The sequence below is a fragment of the Astatotilapia calliptera genome, chromosome 13 (genome assembly GCF_964374335.1).
Source record: "Astatotilapia calliptera chromosome 13, fAstCal68.1, whole genome shotgun sequence".
Classification (NCBI taxonomy): Eukaryota; Metazoa; Chordata; class Actinopteri; order Cichliformes; family Cichlidae; genus Astatotilapia; species Astatotilapia calliptera.
The window spans coordinates 2,779,432-2,801,130 of record NC_137434.1 but is presented as its reverse complement, the minus strand read 5'-3'; the positions used below and the strand labels follow the sequence as shown (position 1 = coordinate 2,801,130).

The following is a 21,699-nucleotide window of genomic DNA, read 5'->3' as shown; positions in this document are numbered from 1 at the left end:
TGACAGATGCCTGAACTGACTCAACTGACTCCTTTCGATGTGGGGCAGTAGTGGCTGTACTCTGAGCCCGTTCCAGATAGCTGAACTCCTCACCCTATATCTAAGAGGCAGAGTCGAGCCATCCTTCGGAGAAAGATCATTTCCTCGATTTCCTTCTTTCGGGCCTACCCAAAGCTCATAACCATAGGTGAGGGTGTGGATGTAGATTGACCATTAAATTGAGAGCTTTGCTTTTATACTCAGCTCTCTTTTCATCACGATGGACTGGTACAGTGTCACTGCAGCCGCAGCACCAATCTTTGTTGATCTCCTGCTCCTCTTACTTGTGAACAAGAATTTAAATTAAAACTTAAACTCTTCCACTTGGGACAGTAAATTGTCCCTGACACAGAGTGGGCACTCCATTCTTTTCCGGCTGAGGACCATGGTCTCAGACTTGGAGATGCTGATTGTCATTCCTGCCGCTTCACATGGATGTGAACCGCTCCAGTGCGAGCAGGAGTCTGCACAAGTAGAAGCCTTTTGCAGCCTATTACAAGTGTTGTTATTGCTAAAGCAGGCCGATGACTAACTAAACATCTGAGCAGGAAAGTGCACGAGGCACAGGTAAAGAGGCCATGCTGCTAGCGGGTTGGCTATGAGCTAAGCTAAGCTAGCAAATCCCTAAAGACACACTGAGTGACTACTGTGAATGTAATTAGTGGCTGAATCATTCCATAAAATCATCATTCCATAAAAAACTCTGATTAAAAAAAACCCCTGAAAATCAAGTAGCAAATATTTATGTAATTCACATAGTTTTTGAGACGTCATTTTACTGGTTGTTTTCTAATGTCCTGTTTTGTGAGTGCCCCACTTCCCAATTTAAGACATCAGCCAAGTCCCCACAAAACTTAATCCAGACAGCTGATATGAGTTTCACACCCACACATCCACCAGTTAACCCTGGTCTAATACATTATAATTTGAATGACTGCAAAGTTAGAACACAGTTTGAAAAAAGATTCCCCTTCATGCAAAGGCATTGAAGCATTAAAGCAGTCAATGTCCAAAGAACAACTTTGAAATTATGGACAATCTCTACTGCATCTCTAGTACAAATGAACCATCTGTGGATGAATGAGATGCCAGAAAGCCTGATCTCCCAAGGATCCCCAGATGGGACTATTCCCATTCAAGTACCAGCCAATAACTTATCTTAGCACAACATGGAAAGGCCTGTCGGATGTCAGAGGGGCAAGACACTAGCTCGAGCAGTTGCTCAACACTGTAAGACCAGACTGACGAACTTGTGAACCACCTGGATTGTTTAAGTAGTGGGACTGAAAGATAGCACAGAAACGCTTCATCATCATAGCAAGACATGAACGAGTCCTAAGCAGAAGATTGATAGAGAGTGGGGGGCTACCACACCACTCAAGATCCCTGGTGCAGGCTGTGCAAAGAACCCCCTTGAGAGAATCCAACACATAGCAGCAGGATAAAAGATGCTAGCAGACTGGTATAGTATACAAGGTCAATTTGGGATACACCCACTCCAAGATGATTGAGAATGACCAAGCTATGATCCTGTGTGACTCCCAGCTACAGACAGCTACAACTGGTGATGGCTAACTAACTGGACATAATAGTTTTTGATAAGGAGAGGAAGAAGGCTGTAGTGATAGCAAGTAATGGTAAAGCACTTCAGAGCGCCATTATTATGGCCCAAAAAAATCATTGTCCATCCTCTTCCTTCCCTAAAGGACCTGTAGAGCACTCGCTATCTCAAGAGGGCACGCAGCATCCTACGGGACTGTACACACCCAGAATGTTTAAGCTGCTGCCGTCTGGCTAGAGATTCAGGCTGCTGAGGTCCCCGACAAACAGACTCAGGGACAGCTTTTGCAACAGGGCAATAGACCTAACCAATTCTAACAGCTGACCTGAGTGACTACCTCCCTAGACTTTTTGGGGGGCAATAACAATAACAATAATAAAAACAATGTACAATAAACATACGTTCTTTCTTTTTATTTATTAAGATAAGTTACTGTGTTGTGTTGTGTTATGCGCAGTGCTGACGCGGGACAGTTTCCAATTTCGTTGTGCTATTGTACTTGGTATGACTGTGCAGTGACAATAAAGAGTTATCTTATCTTCAATCCCTGTTTACATCCCAAATATGTTACTTTAAATAAGTATCAACTTTACATAAACGTGTATAGTGCTCGTATGCTGCTCTCACCTGAAACACAGCAAAACAGCAGTTCTGTGTTACTGATGGCTTCCATATAATAACCGGCCTGTGTTACTTTTTGTCATGTTTCAGCTGTGTGCAGGCAGAAAAAGGACCCAAACGGAAAACTCACAACAACAAAATTAAACTCAAAAAGCTGCTTTATTGTAGAATAGCATGGAAAAACTAAACTAAACTAAACTGGGACATTGATAAACTGACACACAGGGAAACACAGCCATGAGGGAGACTACAACACTGACAAAGAGAAACACAGGGCTTAAATACACTGAGGGATAACGAGGGAATGAGACACAGAAGGAGAGCACAGCTGGGAGTAATCAGGCTGGACCAGACAAGGGAAGCAAAACTAGAAACACTGACATAAGACACGGACCTTCAAAGTAAAACAGGAAACACACTGACTGAACCCTAGACATGTGAACTTAACAGCAACTGAGGAGAAAGAACATAGGGACCTGAAACATGGGACAGAAAGGCACAGTAGACACAACGTGGACATAACAACGCCACAGGGAAAGAGTAAGACAAAACACAGAACACAGGACCTCTTACAAAATAAAATAGGAAACATAATGAAACGCAGACATGACTACATGAACTTGACAGCATAAGAAGAGACATGAAACACATGAAGGGCAAGGGAGACTTAACAAGGGTTGAAAACACAAGGGGAAACTAATAACAAATGAACTTAGATAACCTAAAGAACTTAAACATACCATAAACATCAAAATAAACTAAAACTCAGAACGTGACACTTTTGTAAGGGATTACTTTGCCAGTTACTAATTTGTCTGAGCCAGTAGGTGGCAGTAAGTGGCCATTGCCACGTACTGGTGAAATTAAATATCGCCTTAACACCACATCAGGTGGGAGCAAATGAGCTTTTCACTCTAGGCTATGAAGTAAACTATTGTCACAACAAAAGCAAAAAAGGTGATGGCAACATTAAAAGAACTTCAACAACAATTCTTAGACTTGTTTTTGATACTTAAAATACTCAGGGTGCCAGACATGTACAGAAGAAAACAACACCCCATCTCCCATAATTGTTTTGAGGATCCTGAAAGGCAGTATAGACCATCCATTCACGTAAACAATGGAATCTACAGTATAAATAATAAATATTGTCTTATTAGAATGATTACTCTAATACAGGAGAGAGAAAACCACAGACCGAATATTTAGCTCCATTCGTTCATATTAGAAGAGAGAAAGAGAAGACTGTGCTGTGAATTCATTAACATCTGTCAAAAATAGCCGCTGCTTTCAAGGAGAAAAATAAAACAAGCATGATTTTTCAGCTCTAAGCTATTCTCTTTTTTTAATAATTTCAACAGAAATCTTTATCTTATTTAAAATAAATTAAATGCTGCATCTAGTACTATGCAAGCTTCTAGCTTTGCTTGACAATGTTTAGAATAAACCTGATGACATGACATTCCAGAAAGTCTACAACAAAAGACGAAGCAGACTGAGCCCAGAAATTGCTAAAAACTTGTGTTACTCTTACAGTAAACACATCAGTCTTGTTAACAAATAGAGAATTTGTCATCACTCTTAAGTAATTAGTTCTTTGATATTTTGCTGAGTGCTTTATGAAGTTAATGGGTTCATCTAACATGTCTGCTTTATCTTTAGATTGTGATTTGTTGTGTTGAGTTTTGGTCAGAAGACTATTGCTGGCTACTTTCCTTTTTGTGTTGTAATCCATTTGACATTTATTTACCCATTTATTTTTGTAAGTAGAAGGTCTATATTCAGTTGCTGGAGTTGAATTGTATGTCTAGTTTAAGTAAGTTGGTATTTAAATATTAAAAATTCACATTTTTGGGCCAGGTGGGTGAGTTTGATGACTGTGCTGAAGTTTTAGTTGATAATTATGTTTGTTGATTTGGTTAATAATGAAAAGAGGTTGTGGAAGAAAGATGGATTGTCATTGCTGGGGCCACAAATGTTGACTAGCATGAATATTTTATTACTTAGGGATAAACTGATAATCTTATTGGATCACTGAGAGATGTATTACAAATTAATGTTTTTTTCACCTCCTTTACTATTATATGTTTGATATTATATCTTGTCAAACTTTGTACTTTAAGATTTCGGATTTCATAGTGAGCAAGTCAGTTTCTTGCAAGAAGTATATGTCTGCAATAAGATTAGACGGAATTGAACATGAATTATTGATGTACAATTTAAGTTATTTGGCGGTTAGGCGACCGTGGTGCTGGAGGTTGGGAAGCGCATCTGTAACCGGAAGGTCGCCTGTTCGATCCCCAGGCTCTCTGTCCTGGTCGTTGTGTCCGTGGGCAAGACATTTACCCTACCGCCTACTGGTGTTGGCCAGAGGGGCCGATGGCGCGATATATAGCAGCCTCGCTTCTGTCAGTCTGTCCCAGGGCAGCTGTGGCTGCAACTGTAACTTGCTTCCACCAGTGTGTGAATGTGAGAGTGAATGAATAATGGAATTGTAAAGTGCTTTGGGTGCCTTGAAAAGTGCTATATAAATCCATTATTATTAGACTCCGATGACCCATCACAGCAAAAACAGAACAGAACACCAAGATCTGTTTTGACTCCCATGATTCTGACCCATCCTTAATTTTCTCACAGTATAGTGCGACAGTTGATGAAAACAAAAAGGATGTTGTGGTGGTTAAGATGATAGTAACAGATGAGGATGAACCACAAACTCCAGCCTGGAACGCCATCTTCAAGATCGTCAGTGGTGATCCTGATGGACTTTTCACAGTAAAAACAGGAACTAACAAACACGAAGGAATCCTTTCTACTGCAAAGGTAGGAAGAAAATCAGGAATTCATTCATAATATTGGGAGATATTTATCATCAGTGATTAGTTGATGGAAGCATTTTCTGTGATTTGTTGGGACTTAATAAAAATCTGTGCCAACACCCTTATAATGTGTTTTTTTCTCCCTTCCTTCCAACCAGGAACTGGACTTTGAGACGACCAGCAAGCACACTCTGTTGGTTTCAGTGGAGAATGAGATTCCTTTTGCTCCTGGTGTTTCTGTGGTCACTTCTACCACCACAGTGGTGGTGAATGTGAGAGATGTGAATGAAGCTCCAGTCTTTGATCCAAAGGAGCTTCTTGTGGTAAAACCAGAGGACCTTCCTGTGGATGAAGTTGTGGTGCAGTACACTGCTTCAGACCCAGACACTGCACGCAAGCAGAAAGTCACGTAAGTCAACTAGGAACTAAACCCCCCCAAACATCTTTTTACTTCAAACAACATTTGAAGTAAAAAGGTAAACAAAAAATGTGTCACCAACCTCATAAGCAAACATTACATTACTTTTGAAATATTGAAAAAAAAACCACACTATAAAACACCCCTAGTATTAGTCAGAATTTGCTTTTTAACACCCAACAAGCTGACAGACGGGCTTGAAAAGTTTAATTGTTTTCTTAATGTTTTCTTGATATCAGAGGAGAACGGCCAGACTGCTTTGAGCTCATAGGAAGCTAGCCTTGACTCAAACTACCACTAGAGATTCATATGTAGATATTAGGGGTGCAACGATACACAAAATTCACGGTTCGGTTCGGTTCGATACTTTGGTGTCACGGTTCGATATGTTTTCAATACAAAAAAATATTCATGCCTTTTTAATTTGTCATTTATTAAAATTATAAATATATATTTTAACTCAAAGGTACAGTTTTTAAGTTTAATGTTGCTGAAACAACAAAATAATAAAAAAAATAAATCGATCTGATCGAGAAAACACTCATCTTTGGCCATTTCTCTTTATTACAGAGAAATGTCTCTTTCCAAAATAAAAGCTATACTACACGCTTCTTCTGGGCTATATTCTCAGCAGCATATTAAACATATCAGGTCCCCATAAGGAGAATCATGTGCTAACGGCTGTCTAAATGACTCGGGTAAAGTTTGTAGCATGCGTGCTTGTTGTTTTGTCTGCTTCCACTTGTCTTTGCACCAGGATGATGTCAGCGTAAATACGCAGTCATATTCGTTGTGTTCCCACTAGTGCTGTCAGCGTTAATCTCGTTAAAATGACATTAACGCCATAACGCAGCAAATCTCCGTTAACAAGTTACCGCGGATCGCCGTGGACGGCGTCGACACGTTAACAACCTAACTGCGCTAACGCACTAGTTCCCACCAATTGAGCATTGCGTAGCACATCCGACATACTGTTTTACTTTTGTCCATGACTCGCTTACCATCAGGGTCATACTTCACATGAAAACCAAAATAGGTCTAAAGGCCAGATCTGAATGAGGGTGGGGGAGGTTCAATTTCGGGTAGCGTTGAGGCAGTTGCCATGTTTCAACGAGCTTAGCTTCTGTCTTGCTAGCTTGCGCTGCGCTCAGTGTATATGCACTCGACAGTGCAGCCTAGGCAGAGTAGTCGAACGCAGATCCACTGAGCGCTCAACACAGACAGCATCGTCAGAAGAAAAGCTGATAAAATAAATAAAAAATGTTGTATTGTTCAATACATGTGCGTACCGAACCGAAAGCACTGTATCAAACGGTTGAATATTGATACATGTATTGTTGCACCCCTTGTAGATTTGGATAACCATCATATGCAGAGCAGCATCTCTAAATGCACAGCACATTCAACCTTAAAGCAGATGGGTTACAGCAGTTAAAGATCAAACCAGGTGACTGGGTGATTTGTTAGCTAAGAATAGATAACTGAGGCTACAGTTTACACCACACCTGGACAAACAAAGATTGGAAGAATATTTTCTGGTCCGAAGAGTTTTGTTTCTGTTGAAAGGAACAGAATTTGTCAGTAACATAAATTACACAGCCTGCTACATGTCCCTCCCTTCAGTGTACCTGCCCTTCTTATTGATGCTTCCAGCAGGACCACAGACCATATCTCAAAGCTTAGATAATCTCAAACTGGTTTCTTGAACAAGGCAGTGAGTTCACTGTACTCAAGTTGCTTCCACAGTCACGAGATTCAATCCAATGGCACGCTGTTGGGATGGAATGGGAGATTTGCATGATGGCTCCAGAGCTGACAAATCTGCATGATGATGTCATGTCAACGTAGACCAAAAACTTTGAAGAATGTTTTCAAGCACAACGGGGTCGAGCCCAAAACTTGCATTGTGCACCAGAGAGAGATAAACAGAATAAATTGGTTCTCTCATTTATGAAAACACTTGATGATAACAATAAGTGTACAATCTTAACAGTACAGAGTGTTGTTGATAGCTGATTGGTACTTCATAATCGTCACACAGACTAATTATAGATTTTAAATAACATTTGCGGAAGGGGCTCAGAGTAGAGCCGCTGCTCCTCCACATCGAAAGGAGCCAGCTGAGGTGGTTCGAGTATATGACAAGGATGCCTCCTGAGCGCCCCGGGGGGAGGCCCCGGGGAAGACCCAGGACACGCTGGAGAGATTATATCTCTCGGCTGGCCTGGGAACGCCTTGGTGTTCCCCCGGATAAGCTGGAGGAGGTAGCTGGGGAGTGGGAGGTCTGGGCTTCTCTGCTTAGGCTGCTGCCCCCTGCGACCCGGCCCCGGATAAAGCGGATGAAGATGGATGGAAATAGCATTTGGTTTATATATTTTTCTGTGATGCAAAATAAATTTGGTGCCCAAATATTTCTGAAAAAGAACATTCTCTGGCTACCACATAGATGTACTGAAATCTCTACTAACCCCAAGTGAATATGAATGTTAGATAGAACACACTTGTTATACAAAAAATGTTTGAATGGGTAAATGTGGCATGTTATGTGCTAAGGTGGAGCAGAAAAGTGCTGTGTAAGAATCAATCCATCTACCAGATTTTGCACTGTCGCTGCAATTAAGTTCTCATTAATGACAATATAAGGAAAACAACACACAGTAGAATCATAAAATGATCTCTAATGATGAAAAGCATTTTACCTAAAAAGTAGAATTTGGAACCTATGTCAGCTGTGGTAGAGGCAGCGTACACCGTGTCTCGCAGAGCCAACACAAACAATTATTCACTCTCCCCCACACTATGGGCACGCAGGTCTTTGGACAGTGGGAGAAAGCTGCAATAGCCGGAGAGAACATGCAATGTCCACACAGACCCAGGACTCGAGACCTTCTTGCTGCGAGGCAACAGTGCTAACCACCATACCACCTCCCACAAACTGCCATAGTAGCAGAAACCCCTAAATAGTTTAAAATTACAGCTCAAAGTTAAGTTTTTTCAAGAAACTGGGTGCCACGGTTGCTATACCCTCAGAGTGAAACCATACTTCAGAACTGGTTTTACTAACATGGAAGGAAATGATTCCTTCCTTTTAGCACATAAAAACACTTTGTGGTGGTAAATATGACGATTTTGAAAAGATGGTGCAGGAAGCTGCACCTGGAGAAGGCCTTTGTGGGGTAGGCGCTTTTTCTCTTAGACTCACTAGACAAGGGAATCTTCCAGTAGCCTTTAGTTGAATCCAGTGTCGTCAAAATACGAGCAGTACCAAACTGGTCCAAGAGCTCATCAACCCAGGGTGTCATGGCCAAAAACCAAAAGCCACCAGGTCAGTGGGTGACCTGAACAACAGCACAAGAGTCCATGGTCACCAAGCCGACGAGACATGCTGGCTGCTTGTCTCCTGAACCTCCAGCTGAGGCAGACAGTGGTACTGGGGCCACTGGTTGCTGGGCTTGACCTGTACGTCCAGCAGAAGTTGATGCAGGACCGGTATGGAGACCCCTGGCAAATCAGAGAGCTGAACAGGAGGCTGAGCTGGTAGCCGAGCTGAAGCCTGAGGGGAAACAGTCTGTTGGGACATAACTCCACACTCCGAGAGGGCAGGTGAAAAACAGTCCTTAGTGCCCACAGCTTTTAAGCAAGTGCCAATAAAGTGAACAGTCTTAATGATCACAGATCCTGAGCAAGGAGTCTTTGAGTTCTCAGAGTCTGAGTAAACAGTCTTAGAATCTTTAAAGCCAGAGTTCATTTTCTCAGGCCTAATGTGAGATAATTAGGTCACATGAACAACATTTGCATTGCTGCTAGTGAAAACGTCTTGATGCACTCGCAATCATCCAGGAAAGTAAATCTCCAAAAAGTTGATTCTGTTCATCTGGACGTAGCGTTTTGTGGGAGAAATGTTTGGTCACTCATCCAAGTGACTGGATGGTTGTTTCCATGCTTTCTGCTCAGGTGCATGTTCATGTTTTTCTTTTCCACATGCACCGTTTCAGATTCATGTTTATGCTCTAAAGTCACAGTTAATCATAGTTTATTCCCAGTTTAGATTTTTAGTTAGTTTATCTCAGTGCGCTTTTGCCTTTGTTTTTTCCGGCCTCCAAAAATTTTTTTGGTAAATCAGATTCCTGCCTTCAGCATCTTAAATAAGCTCAAGGTCTGCTGCTGAGGCCCCGTGACGTTTATCTTCCTTCTGGTCCTGATGCCCCTGAAATAACTGAATTGCTTTCAGCTGCCCTGCCAGCCTCTCTTGTACTGTCCCTTGGGCCTGCTGAACCAAACCCCCTCTGCAGCAGAGCCACAGACCACACCTCCCTCATGACTTTTAATGACTCCTAATACTACTTTGGATTATCGTTATCAGTAAGGTCTTAAAAGCCATTATTAATATTATTATTATTTCTATTTTTTTCTCTGTTTTTTATTTCTTTTTCTGAAGAAAAGCATTTTTTTTACCCTTCAGCTGTAAAATCCTGATTAATAGGTGTGTCTACTAATGAGCTCAGGGGTAGCACTGGTAGGATACAGGAACCCTGTGACAGTTAATGTGTTTCATGAGATTTGCAAATTGAATTGACTGTTGTTGTGATTTATCACAATATAAATAATACTGAATACTGAATAAATGGCATTCTGCGCCTAACCTGTCACTGTGTATTTAGCCTAAGGAAAAAGTAAGTCTATGTCAAAAATCAAATAACACATTGCGCCACATTGTGAAACATGCTAATTGCAATCACCCCGCCTGCACAGTATTGCCATCTTTTCTGTGACTGTCTTGTGCAGGTACAAAATGATTAATGACCCTGCAGGCTGGCTGAATGTGGACAAGGACACAGGTCTTATTAAAGTGAGAAGATTCATGGACAGAGAAGCTCCTTTTGTCACAAACAGCAGATACATCGCAAACATTGGTGCATGTGATGATGGTAGGTGGGAGTTAAGACTGCTGCACACTATTATCATCATTTGACTCCCATACACAATGACCACTGATATGATTTTATTAAATTACAAGTGTCTGAATAATTACACTGGTCAACAAGAGTTTTGCTTCTGGGATTCCTTCACCTTTACTTCAGGAACTTTCACTTGCTGAATAAGAATCTGAAAACTGTTTTTGTCTAACACATCCTGGTTTACAGTATGATGTTCCAAGTACTGAACAACGAAGATGACTGGACAGAAACAGCAGCGCGTTTCAGCATTTAGGAAATACGTTTTGTTTCAAGAAATATGTTCTGTCTTTAGAAATAAAGTGAAAAAAAAGTGAAGCTAAAATTAGGTTTGTCCTGAAATCTGTGAACTCATACTTGACATTGAGCTCAAAAGGAAACTGAGGCCAACTAAACGATCAGTTTGTGAAGCATTCATGCAACCAATATCAGGGAAAATTGAGTATGATGGGTGAATACTGTTGGTTCTCACAAAAAGAGAGATGTGCAGTACAAGCACAAAAAAGGTGCCTCAGACAGGTTTCAGCTGACTGACCTCATTTTATTTTGAGCTGAATTGAAAGAAATATATTTTAACACATCTGCGGTATTGTCATCTAATTCGCTTTCATAATAAAGACATTAAAACAGTTTTCATGAGAAATTATTAGAAATCAATACTTTCTGTTGATTATACTATTTTGATCTTCACAAGTATTAAAACGATGTGTATCTTAAAAAAAACAGAGGCTCAAGCTTAAATTGGATATCACATCTGAAATCAGTGTAAAAGCTGCAATAGCTGGTCTGAAGTTCCCAGTAGCAAAATAATAGTGATATGAAAGTGTGTTATTGCCCTGAAGTTTTTTTCTTCTCCTTAAACAAAATTCCAGTACAAACTGATGTCCCTTGGATGCTCATAGCTAATAACACTGTAGCCCTTAATTGCTCTGCCTTTATTTGTTTAACAGCCAAATGTTAGTTATAAGAATCAGTCCAGAGCAAAGTTTTTGAGCAATAATACAGATTTTATTTAAATACATTTTGGTCTCCTGATGTGTTTGTTCTGTGACCAGATGCTGTCCCGGCTACAGGAACTGGTACCCTGATCATTCAGCTGGAAGATGTCAATGACAATGCTCCGTTTATTGAAGAGCGTGAAATCACGGTGTGTCTTATTTCCAATAGCTCAAGAATCGTTTTGTGTTGAACTTGTCTAATTGTGGTGCAGGATGGGTGTGTTTGTAAGATTTCCAACTACAGGATGGTCATCAGCATGAAGAAAAGCTTCACTGTGACTTTGTTTCCTCAGGTGTGCAACAAGGATCCAGCTCCTCAGCTGCTCTCAGTAACAGATAAAGACGGACCAGAATTTGGACCTCCCTACTCGGTGTCTTTACAGGGCATGTCAAAGACCAACTGGACCGCTAGGATGAACGACACCAGTATGTACACTGCTAACATGTGACAAGTACAAACTTATGCTGTCCAATAAGATGGCCAGAATTTGAAATATTTTGGTACATAAATTTCACTGATATTTTATCAGCTGTGTTCTTTTGCGATAACAAAAATATTTCCTGTTGTGAACATCAGGGCTGCTTCCTTCCAAAGGCTAAAGTTTAGCTCATACATGATTCAGTTTTCATCACTGAGATTAGAGTGATTGGTGCTTGTGTGAGGAGAGTGAGTACTGCCAGAAAAGAAACCCTAACACAACATACTTAAAAGAAGGATGATTGGCTTTATTCAGATGTCTCATTTTCAAAAATATGTAACAAAACAAATCCATCAACACAGAACTATAAAGCTACATTTCTGCTGTCTTGTTTATTTCAGGAACAGGGGTCATCTTAAATTTAGGCACTGAGCTGCCCAGTGGAGATTACAGTGTTATACTAAGAGTGGCAGACAAGCATGGCCTGGAGCAGGACAGCATCATCAAAGCTGAAGTTTGCCACTGCAAGGGCAAGGGAGCAGAGGCGACATGCACAGACCGTGCTATAGGTGGCAGCAACCTGCCCCTTATCCTCGGAATACTTGGAGCCATCCTGCTGCTCGGTGAGTCACACATCTGTAGTCTCAGGTCAGAGCATTTCTTTCCTTTCCCAGCTAAGTAGGTTTTGGTTGATTACTGTGTGCTAAACTTTACACTCTGTGTTCAGCACTGGTGCTGCTAATGCTGCTGTTTGCAAAACAGAGGAAAAAGGACAAAAAGAAGCCACTGCTGCTAGATGATAGTGTCAGGGACAACATCTATTACTATGATGAAGAAGGAGGTGGAGAGGATGATCAGGTAAATGGACACATTTACGCGATTACACATTTACACAAGTACAAAGTAATCAAAGCTGCACACGCAGGAGCAGAAAACCTTGGAAAATATGTCACTGTGTTTATTGGAGTACTGGAGAATTCTGCCATTGCCGTTCCCAAGCCTGGATGAAAAAGGAGGGGAGTTGGGTGAAATGCCAAAAAGAAAAACGGAGAGTTTTAAAAGGCTGATTAAATTTGCTGTATTATTTCAGTGATTTGACCCAGGCCTTTTAGTGATAGAAAAGTATGAGTACACAACAGGCCTAAAGCAGTGAGTGGATGAAGAGTGTGGATTGCAGAAGTACAGCATAAAATATTCCATATAATAATGCATCATTAAATCACTTTCTATCAGGACTATGACTTGAGTGTTCTCCACCGTGGTCTGGACAACCGGCCTGAGGTGTTAAGAAGTAACGTGGTGCCAAACTTCATGCCTGCTCCTCAGTACCGACCTCGGCCCACCAACCCAGAAGACATGAACAACTTCATTGAAGATGTGAGTGAGATTCTAAAGTACCTTGAAACTTACTCAAGCATGGTTACAAGATTTCACTTAAGTGGGCTCACCACCCACGGGAGGTACCATAGGGGTTAAGGTGCATTGTGTGTTGGATGGCTGTTATGTGTGCAGGCCCTGGCAGTCTGATCCCTGGCTGTTAAGACTGGCTCTGAGGACATGATGGAGTTGGTTGCGTGGTAAGAAAGGAGCAAGTGCATGAATTTAAAAGTTTAATCTGGTTCACAACTTGGAACCAGTGTCCTGGAAAACAGCTAGACTCTACTCTAGTCTGGAATTTCCGTTGGCAACATGGCAAGCAGGGACGGGTCCTGTTTCACCTTCCCACTGTCACCAGAGGCTTGTTCACAGGTCATCTGATTATTGGGGTTTCTTTCTAATATTGTAGGATTAACTTGATAATTCCAAGTTTCTTGAGTACTACTGTTTTTGTTCTGATCATGAAATGCTGTACCAGCTCTTTATGCTCTAGAGTATTCCAGAATGCCTAAACAGCTTACATGTGCTTTGTCACACTTGGAGAAAGCATTTTGTGCCTTGTGGGCAGTTCTTTTCAAATGAAGGTTTTCTTAGGGGAACTGTGGCTCAGGAGGTAGAAGGGGTTGTCTAAAAGTCATAATCATGGCTGGCTTCCTGGCTCCAGTCCTCATTTTCAAAGGATCCTTGTGAAAGACACTGGACCCTGATGTATCCACTGTGAGTGTGTGAATGCTAGACAAGGCACTTTAGTACAGATAAGGTTTGTATGAATGTTTTTGTTATTGGGTGAATAAAACTAGGTTTCCCCCTGGCGAGGTGTTTAAGGCATCTCCTACCAGGAGGACGCCCTGGGCATGAGCTGGAGATGGTGGCTGATGAGGGAAGTCTGGACTTCTCTGCTAGCAGACGATAGAGGCATGGATGTGGATAGATGTGTACGTCAATTGTACGTCATGTCTGGGCTTTAATAACTTCCACATTCATTATTCTGTTATCTTTATCCAGGCTATGTAAGGTAACCAAAACAAGTTGTGTAAAATTTCTAGAAAAGTTATCTTTGCTCCTCCCTCAGAACCTGAAGGCTGCAGACAACGACCCAACAGCACCCCCTTATGACTCCCAGATGGTATTTGACCATGAGGGAGGTGGTTCTGATGCAGGAAGTCTCTCCTCTTTGAACTCTTCAAGTAGTGGAGACCAGAACTATGACTGCCTCAGTGAGTGGGGCCCTCGCTTCAAGAAACTGGCCAACATGTACGGAGGAGGAGAAGATGATGATATGCTGTAATCATACCACATGGCATGGCCTCATGTTTCATTCAAAGCAAGCCAGAAGGGACTTTCAACTACACATTAGTGTTTTGTCTTGTTTTTCATAGATATATATATATGCATTGTGGTTTGCCTTCTCACTGAAATGCCATTATCAGTTATCGGCCACTGCTGAGAAGCCAAAGGATGAGCGCTTTTGTTTTGTTGTTTTTGAATTTCCTGTTTTGATTGCATTAGGCTCTGTATGCCTTTTTTACATCCCTGTTTGACCTGCAGGCTGAACACATAAATACTTTGGTAGTTTTCTGTTGAATGAGTGCTGGAGCCATGTGTTGCCTTTTTCATAGGGTTTGTGTTTCTGGTCTCTATCTGTTTAATAAGTACTCTTGTGTATTTTCATTTTTTCATTTGAACACAATAACACACTCTAGTTCCTGATCAGCCATTATATATATCCGTGTGTGTCATTTCCTGTTTAGGTCAGTTATGTTTGTTTGGGCAGTCATTTGGTAAGTTTGCAGTTCTTTGCCTGAGTTTAGTTTTGTTTCTTTGACCTCTTTTATGAGCTCAACATTTATTACTTTTGTAAATATAATTTTTTGGTTAAATAAATGGAAACCCTATTTTTCTGATAATTCCTGTGACTCCTCTCGTCCATCACAGACAGTAATCTAACCTTTGATAAACAGATTAATGCTGTAATCAAGACCTGTTTCCTTCACCTCTGGCTACTTGCAAAAGTGAAGCAATTCCTCTGTTTTAGAGACTCTGAGAGAGCTATCCATGCTTTCATTTCATCTCACCTCAACTTTTGTAATAGTCTTTACTCAGGTGTCAGTCTGTCATCAGTTAGCTGCCTGCAGCTGGTCCAAAAAGCTGCAGCATGGTTACTAACTGGCACGACATATCTCACATACTAGCATCCTTACACTGGCTGCCAGTTAGTTTTTGAATTGATTTTAAGATTTTATTATTCGTTTTTAAGGCGTTGCACGTGTTAGCACCCTCATAACTTTATGATCTTTTAAATTGGTACACTCCTGCAAGATCACTGAGCCCTGCAGTTCAAATGCTCCTGGCTGTCCTGAGGTCCAGATTAAAGCACAGAGGTGACCGGGCCTTTGCTGTGACTGCTCCTAAATTGTGTAACAAAGTGCCCCTTCATGTCAGGGCCTCCTCAACATTAGACACTTTCAAAACGCATCTGAAAACCCACTTTTATTCCTTGGTTTTTAAATCAGAATGATTTTGTACTACTTTTGTCTTGTTTCTTACTCAAATCTTCTCATTTCATGCTTCTTTTTCTTATTTTTTTGTCGTGTATTTATAGAGATAAAAATCTTTTTTGATTATCTTAAATGTTGTTCAACAGTTGTTTTAAATGTGCTATACAAATAAATTTGACTTTAACTTTAATACGACTGGATTTGTGTGGTCTCTAATTTCATGTGAGCCTGGTTCTGCCGGAGGTTTCTTCCTGTTAAAAGGGAGTTTTTCCTTCCCACTGTCGCCAAAGTGCTTGCTCATAGGGGGTCATATGATTGTTGGGTTTTTCTCTGTATCATGAAGCGCCTTGAGGCAACTTTTGTTGTGTTTTGGCGCTATATAAATAAAATTGAATTGAATTGAATTTGAATGGAGGTCTCGCTGACACAAAGTACAGGTTTTCATTTTGTGAATAACTCGAAAATCTTAGCTCAAACAGCTGCAAAACCGATTTCCCCAGCATGGAGATGCTGGCGGTGACATTTAACGTATTTTATCCGATAAATAAACCCTGTAAAATGTATTTACCCCCCCCAACAGCCCTTTTGATTGTCTCCCTAGTATGGCCACAAGACCTCACTCTTGGAGCACTTTTTTTGCCACATGTATCGCAAACGACGTCTCAGCTGTTTGTGGACGTAAAATAAGTCCGCACATGACCCCAATTGCGCTCAGCCATAGTTGTGAGTAGTGAAGTGCGAATCATGAACGAATCGTTCAGTACTCGAGAATCACTTTACTGACTCATGAATCATGATTCACAAGCCCAACTGACTCACTGACTCATCCCTGTTGCTGTTAGCAGCAATGTATCTAGCTTATAATTAAAATTATGGAGAAAAACACAACATTACAGCAGAGAGACTGGATGTGATGTCAGAACCCTCTAAATCTTGTAATTTACAGATGTAAATGGCCTGTATTTGTATAGCGCTTTACTAGTCCCTAAGGACCCCAAAGCGCCTTACACATCCAGTCATCCACCCATTCACACACTGGTGATGGCAGCTACATTGTAGCCACAGCCACCCTGGGGCGCACTGACAGAGATATTTAATTCCAAATGATTTGACTGCATCATTGTGTCTTTGAGTTATGACCCAAACTCTCTATCAACTTTGTGAGAAAAATTCATGTGTGCCCAGGTGTATGATGTGGCTCTTTGCGGTGACACAGTAAAAATTGTGGCTCTTTGTCTGTGCCTGGTTGGCTGCCCCAGCCCTGGCCCTTCATGTATTTCAGTAATGTCTTTTTCTCCCGTCTCCTCCTCTCGTTTACATGTTTCGCCCTTGTGACCCATCCCTTCTGTCACGTGTGTTTTCCCCCCCAGCCATCATGCTCTGTTTGTGCTTAGTTATGTCCATGTCTCATCCCCAGTCCCCTTTTCCCTCTGTATGTATTCACAGTGTACGTGTTCCTCGTCGGTTCGTCATGCTAAGTCTGCGAGTCTTATTCCGTCATGTGTCATGTATCACTCCAAATCTCACTACCTTTAACTGATAATAACTGTTTCCTGATTGTTATGTCTAAAAGGTATTGCACAATCGCCTCTAGTAGAGGATCAGGTTTGTTTTCCACTGATAATGGATTTTAACATGACTGACCAATGATTGTGGAGCACGTCCATGTAGGATCTTACAAATACAACGAGCAAACTTAAATGTTTTAAAATGTTCAAAACTTAATATATTATATTTCTGAAGTATGACGGAAGGAAAAAGTTTCACATTTAAAAAAAATCCAATTTCATATGATCAAATTTATGTCAAAAAGTTCATATTTATTCCCTCCTACGTCATGTGTGAGTACTGTACTGTAAATGTCACATATATCAGATGATACTGATAACCTAATGCTAATTGCAATAACTATGCAGAGGTCTCTAGGCCTCGACTTTTATGGAGCATGTGAAGTTTGGGGCAGAGTGGACAAAGAAAAGTTTCTCAGCAGGTTCAACAGGTTGCTACAACACAGGCCGATGGAGTATTGCACTCACTCATCCAAACTGGCAAACATGTAACATACACCCTAAGACTGATCCTGCTTTTTACTCCTTTGCTATGATTTAATTTGATATTATGTAGCCTTGGAGACAGTTTGCATAGATTAGAATGTTAGATTCCTGTGATGTCATCAATGCCCGATGTTTTGTTTTAATGCCTTGTGATAGTTCTAAGTGCAGACAAAGTCAGAGTTCAAGTGAGTTTAGTCCAATTTTGAACCAGTTTCTGACATGTGGTCAAAATCTTGGCCGACCTTTACCACACCACGTGCTGTGGGTGTGCGTAAATATCTGGATGAGTAAAGTCTCCTTTACCTGTTAAATTCAATTTGTTTGGTCTCTCTGTAGAGGACTTTGAAGAAGACATTAAGCCAGACAAGAAGAAATGGTAGGTTGTCAGCCTCACTGTTTAAATGTCCTTGCCTGCCCACACGCTTAGTGTCCACATGAATTCCTTACCATGAATCCAGAAAGTAATTACTTTCTGGATTTTAGGGACCAAATCAGCCGCTGTAAACTGGCAGGACTTTAATGCCACCACAGCAGATTGTGTCACAGTTTTGCAGCTGGGTGCGGTGATGGTTTGGCTGGTACGTCACATCATCCCTGATGACAACAACACATCTGAGATGCACACTGACATTTCAGAGGGTAGAAACCTCAGGACTCCCTACAGTTTCTGCAGAGCTCCAAAACCTCCTCTTGTCATGGTCCTGGGTCATTTTGACCCAGCGTTTTGTGTTTCCTTGAAGTTCATTTTTGTGCCTTGTGTTTATTCTGATTTTGTACTAGTTTAGGGTTGAACCTGAAGTTTGGTGTATATTCAGCCCTACCTGTGTCTGTCCTTGGTGCTCTGTTCATGTCCCCGTGTTGTGTTGTAAATCAGTCTGTGTGTTTCCTGCTTTACTTTGAAGGCTCGTGTTCTGGATTAGGGTAGAACACTGCTCACCAAAGCCGAGGGTTTGTCTCGTCTGACCTATGCTGCTCAATCTTTACATGTCAATAATTCTACATGCAAATCTGTTGATAAAATATTATTTATTTTTCTGTGGAAAAACAAAGTTCACTACATTTGCAAATCCGTAGTTATGAACGATTATAACAATGGTGGCTTAGATTTTATAGATTTCAGCTCCCTAAATTACACTTTCAAAATAAATTGGATTAAAAAACATCTCAGCTACTCTGCAAGTACAATATTCAGAAAATCCCAATTAACTCTCAAACTTTCATCAACAAGCTCTTTTGGCATAGTCCTTAATCTATAAACATAACTTTTCTTCACAAAGGTTTTATATTTGGAACAACTGTAACACTAATTACAAGAATAAGTCGCTGATCTTTGAAAACTGGTTTAATAATGGTATTCTTCTGGTGAGTCAACTATTCAATACCGCGGGCTTATTATACAGTTCCTATCCAGATATAACATCCCAGTATCCCCAAGGGAGTTTTGTATTGTTTTTGATGCCATACCGTCTGGTCTGTCCATGTTGTTTAGAAATACCACTGCCTCCCCACTCCTGTTCTTGTCCCGCCCTGTCCTGAGAGGCTCCTTTAGGTTAGGTTTGTTTCTCCTCTTGTAAAGGTGTGAATTTGTGGAAAGATATCGCTAGTTTCATCTCTAAGAATATCTTATCAAATGTTGTGCTTTTTTACCAAAATGTGTTATTTGGTTACACTGACTTTAGTCGAAAAGACTCGAATGCTTTTTACCTCATTAATCTGATTTTACTCCTCGCCAAATACCACATCCATAAATGTAAGTTCTCAAGCAAGGAACCTCAGTAGTAATATACCTATAGCTATCTTATCATGTCAGAGGCCAACAGAAACCATGTCCAACAGAGTCTCCAAAGGCTTTCCACCTTTCTCTTTACAACCTGCTCTTTATATCTGCATCTCAGAGCCCAACTGAAACCAAGTCCACCTATATAAAAACACCCCATCAGACACACAGTATTTTCCTCAGCACTTCACAACTGCTGCAAGGTATAGCGTTTTAACTTTTTATTTTTTCACCTGAATGTGCATTGGAGCCGACTTTGCTACCCGCACAGAGCGTTTCTGACAGTCGGGCGCTGCTTATACAATAGAGAAAAGCAACAATACAGAGTGTCTCTCTGCTCCAAGAACTCCGAGGGCCTTTCACAAGGTAAGCATGTCTGTTATACCCAGGGCATAAATGTCTGTATGTCAGTGCTGATTATTCAAACCCTGTTTAAAATGTGACACATATGTTGTCCGAAAACAATTCCTCTAAATTTGCAAAGTTACTGATTTAAAAAATATATATTTTCGAATTTTTAGTTGCATGTCAAACATATGATAGACTCTTGAGCATATTTGTATAGCTAAATTCACAATGGTATAACCGTGCTAAATAAAAGAGGCCCAAGCACCAATGCACTCTAATCCACTCCGCTAAACTGTATGTTGATAAGTACATGAAGCGTACCTCTACCTCTACAGCTGAAAACAGTTTGTATCCGCACTCTGAGGGTCTGCTGAATTGTTTTTAATACGGCACTTTTTGACGAACAGCAGATGATGAAATCCTCTTTATTGTAGAAACTGTCCCTAAGCTATTGTTGCTCATACTTACTGAGGTCCCTAGCTACTTCCTTACTATGTCAGTAAACTTTTTTGAAAAGGAAGCTGTTGTAGATTTAAAGAAACATCTTAACTGAAGCAAAGGCAAAAAAACTGGAATGAATTTTATGTGACTGTTCATATTAATAATGACTTTAAAACATCCATCCATCCATCTTCATCCGCTTTATCCGAGGCCAGGTCGCGGGGGCAGCAGCCTAAGCAAAGAGGCCCAGACCTCCCTCTCCCCAGCCATGTCCTCTAGCTTACCCGGGGGAACACCAAGGCGTTCCCAGGCCAGCCGAGAGATATAATCTCTCCAGCGTGTCCTGGGTCTGCCCCGGGGCCTCCTCCCGGTGGGACATGCCTGGAACACCTCACCCAGGAGGCGCCCAGGAGGCGCCCAGGAGGCATCCTTGTCAGATGCCCGAACCACCTCAGCTGGCTCCTTTCGATGTGGAGCAGCAGCTGCTCTACTCTGAGCCCCTCCCGGAGGAAGCTCATTTCTGCCGCTTGTATCCGCGATCTCGTTCTTTCGGTCACTACCCACAGCTCGTGGCCATAGGTGAGGGTAGGGACGTAGATCGACCGGTAAATTGAGAGCTTCGCTTTTACACTCAACTCCCTCTTCACCACGACAGACCGGTGCAGCGTCCGCATTACTGCAGCTGCAGCCCCAATCCGTCTGTCGATCTCCGGCTCCTTTCTCCCATCACTCGCGAACAAGGACCCCGAGATACTTGAACTCCTCCACTTGGGGCAGGAACTCATCCCCGACCCGGAGTGGGCACTCCACCCTTTTCCGGCTGAGAATCATGGCCTCAGATTTGGAGGTGCTGATCCTCATTCCCGCTGCTTCACACTCGGCTGCGAACCGTTCCAGTGCGAGCTGGAGGCCCTCACCCGATGAAGCCAACAGAACCACATCATCCGCAAAAATCAGAGATGAGATTCTGAGGCCACCGAAGCGAAAGCCCTCCGCCACTTGGCTGCGCCTAGAAATCCTGTCCATAAAAATTATGAACAGAACCGGAGACAAAGGGCAGCCCTGGCGGAGCCCATCACCCACCAGGAACGAGTCCGACTTATTGCCGGCAATGCGAACCAAGCTCTTGCAACGGTTGTATAGGGATCGAATGGCCCGTAGCAATGGGCCAGACACCCCATATTCCCGCAACACCTCCCACAGGACACCCCGAGGGACACGGTCGAATGCCTTCTCCAAGTCCGCAAAACACATGTAGACTGGTTGGGCAAACTCCCATGCACCCTCAAGTATCCTGGAGAGGATAAAGAGCTGGTCCAGTGTTCCGCGACCAGGACGAAAACCGCATTGTTCCTCCTGTATCCGAGGTTCGAC

The 21,699-nt window shown here is 41.8% G+C and overlaps 1 protein-coding gene across 2 annotated transcripts in view; it reads left to right on the top strand.

The window, feature by feature from the left end:
• LOC113035008 (B-cadherin-like) overlaps positions 1-15,895 on the top strand; it is a 70,015-nt gene extending 54,120 nt beyond the window's left edge. For both annotated transcript variants that reach the window (XM_080287819.1, XM_026190234.2), the window contains 9 exons: positions 4,859-5,044; positions 5,199-5,449; positions 10,244-10,386; positions 11,469-11,560; positions 11,705-11,837; positions 12,232-12,453; positions 12,558-12,688; positions 13,064-13,207; positions 14,280-15,895. In XM_080287819.1, the coding sequence (XP_080143945.1) occupies positions 4,859-5,044; positions 5,199-5,449; positions 10,244-10,386; positions 11,469-11,560; positions 11,705-11,837; positions 12,232-12,453; positions 12,558-12,688; positions 13,064-13,207; positions 14,280-14,495 (1,518 nt within the window). In that variant the 3' untranslated portion in view covers positions 14,496-15,895. The remainder of the gene's footprint in view (positions 1-4,858; positions 5,045-5,198; positions 5,450-10,243; positions 10,387-11,468; positions 11,561-11,704; positions 11,838-12,231; positions 12,454-12,557; positions 12,689-13,063; positions 13,208-14,279) is intronic.
• The last annotated feature ends 5,804 nt before the right edge of the window (positions 15,896-21,699 follow it).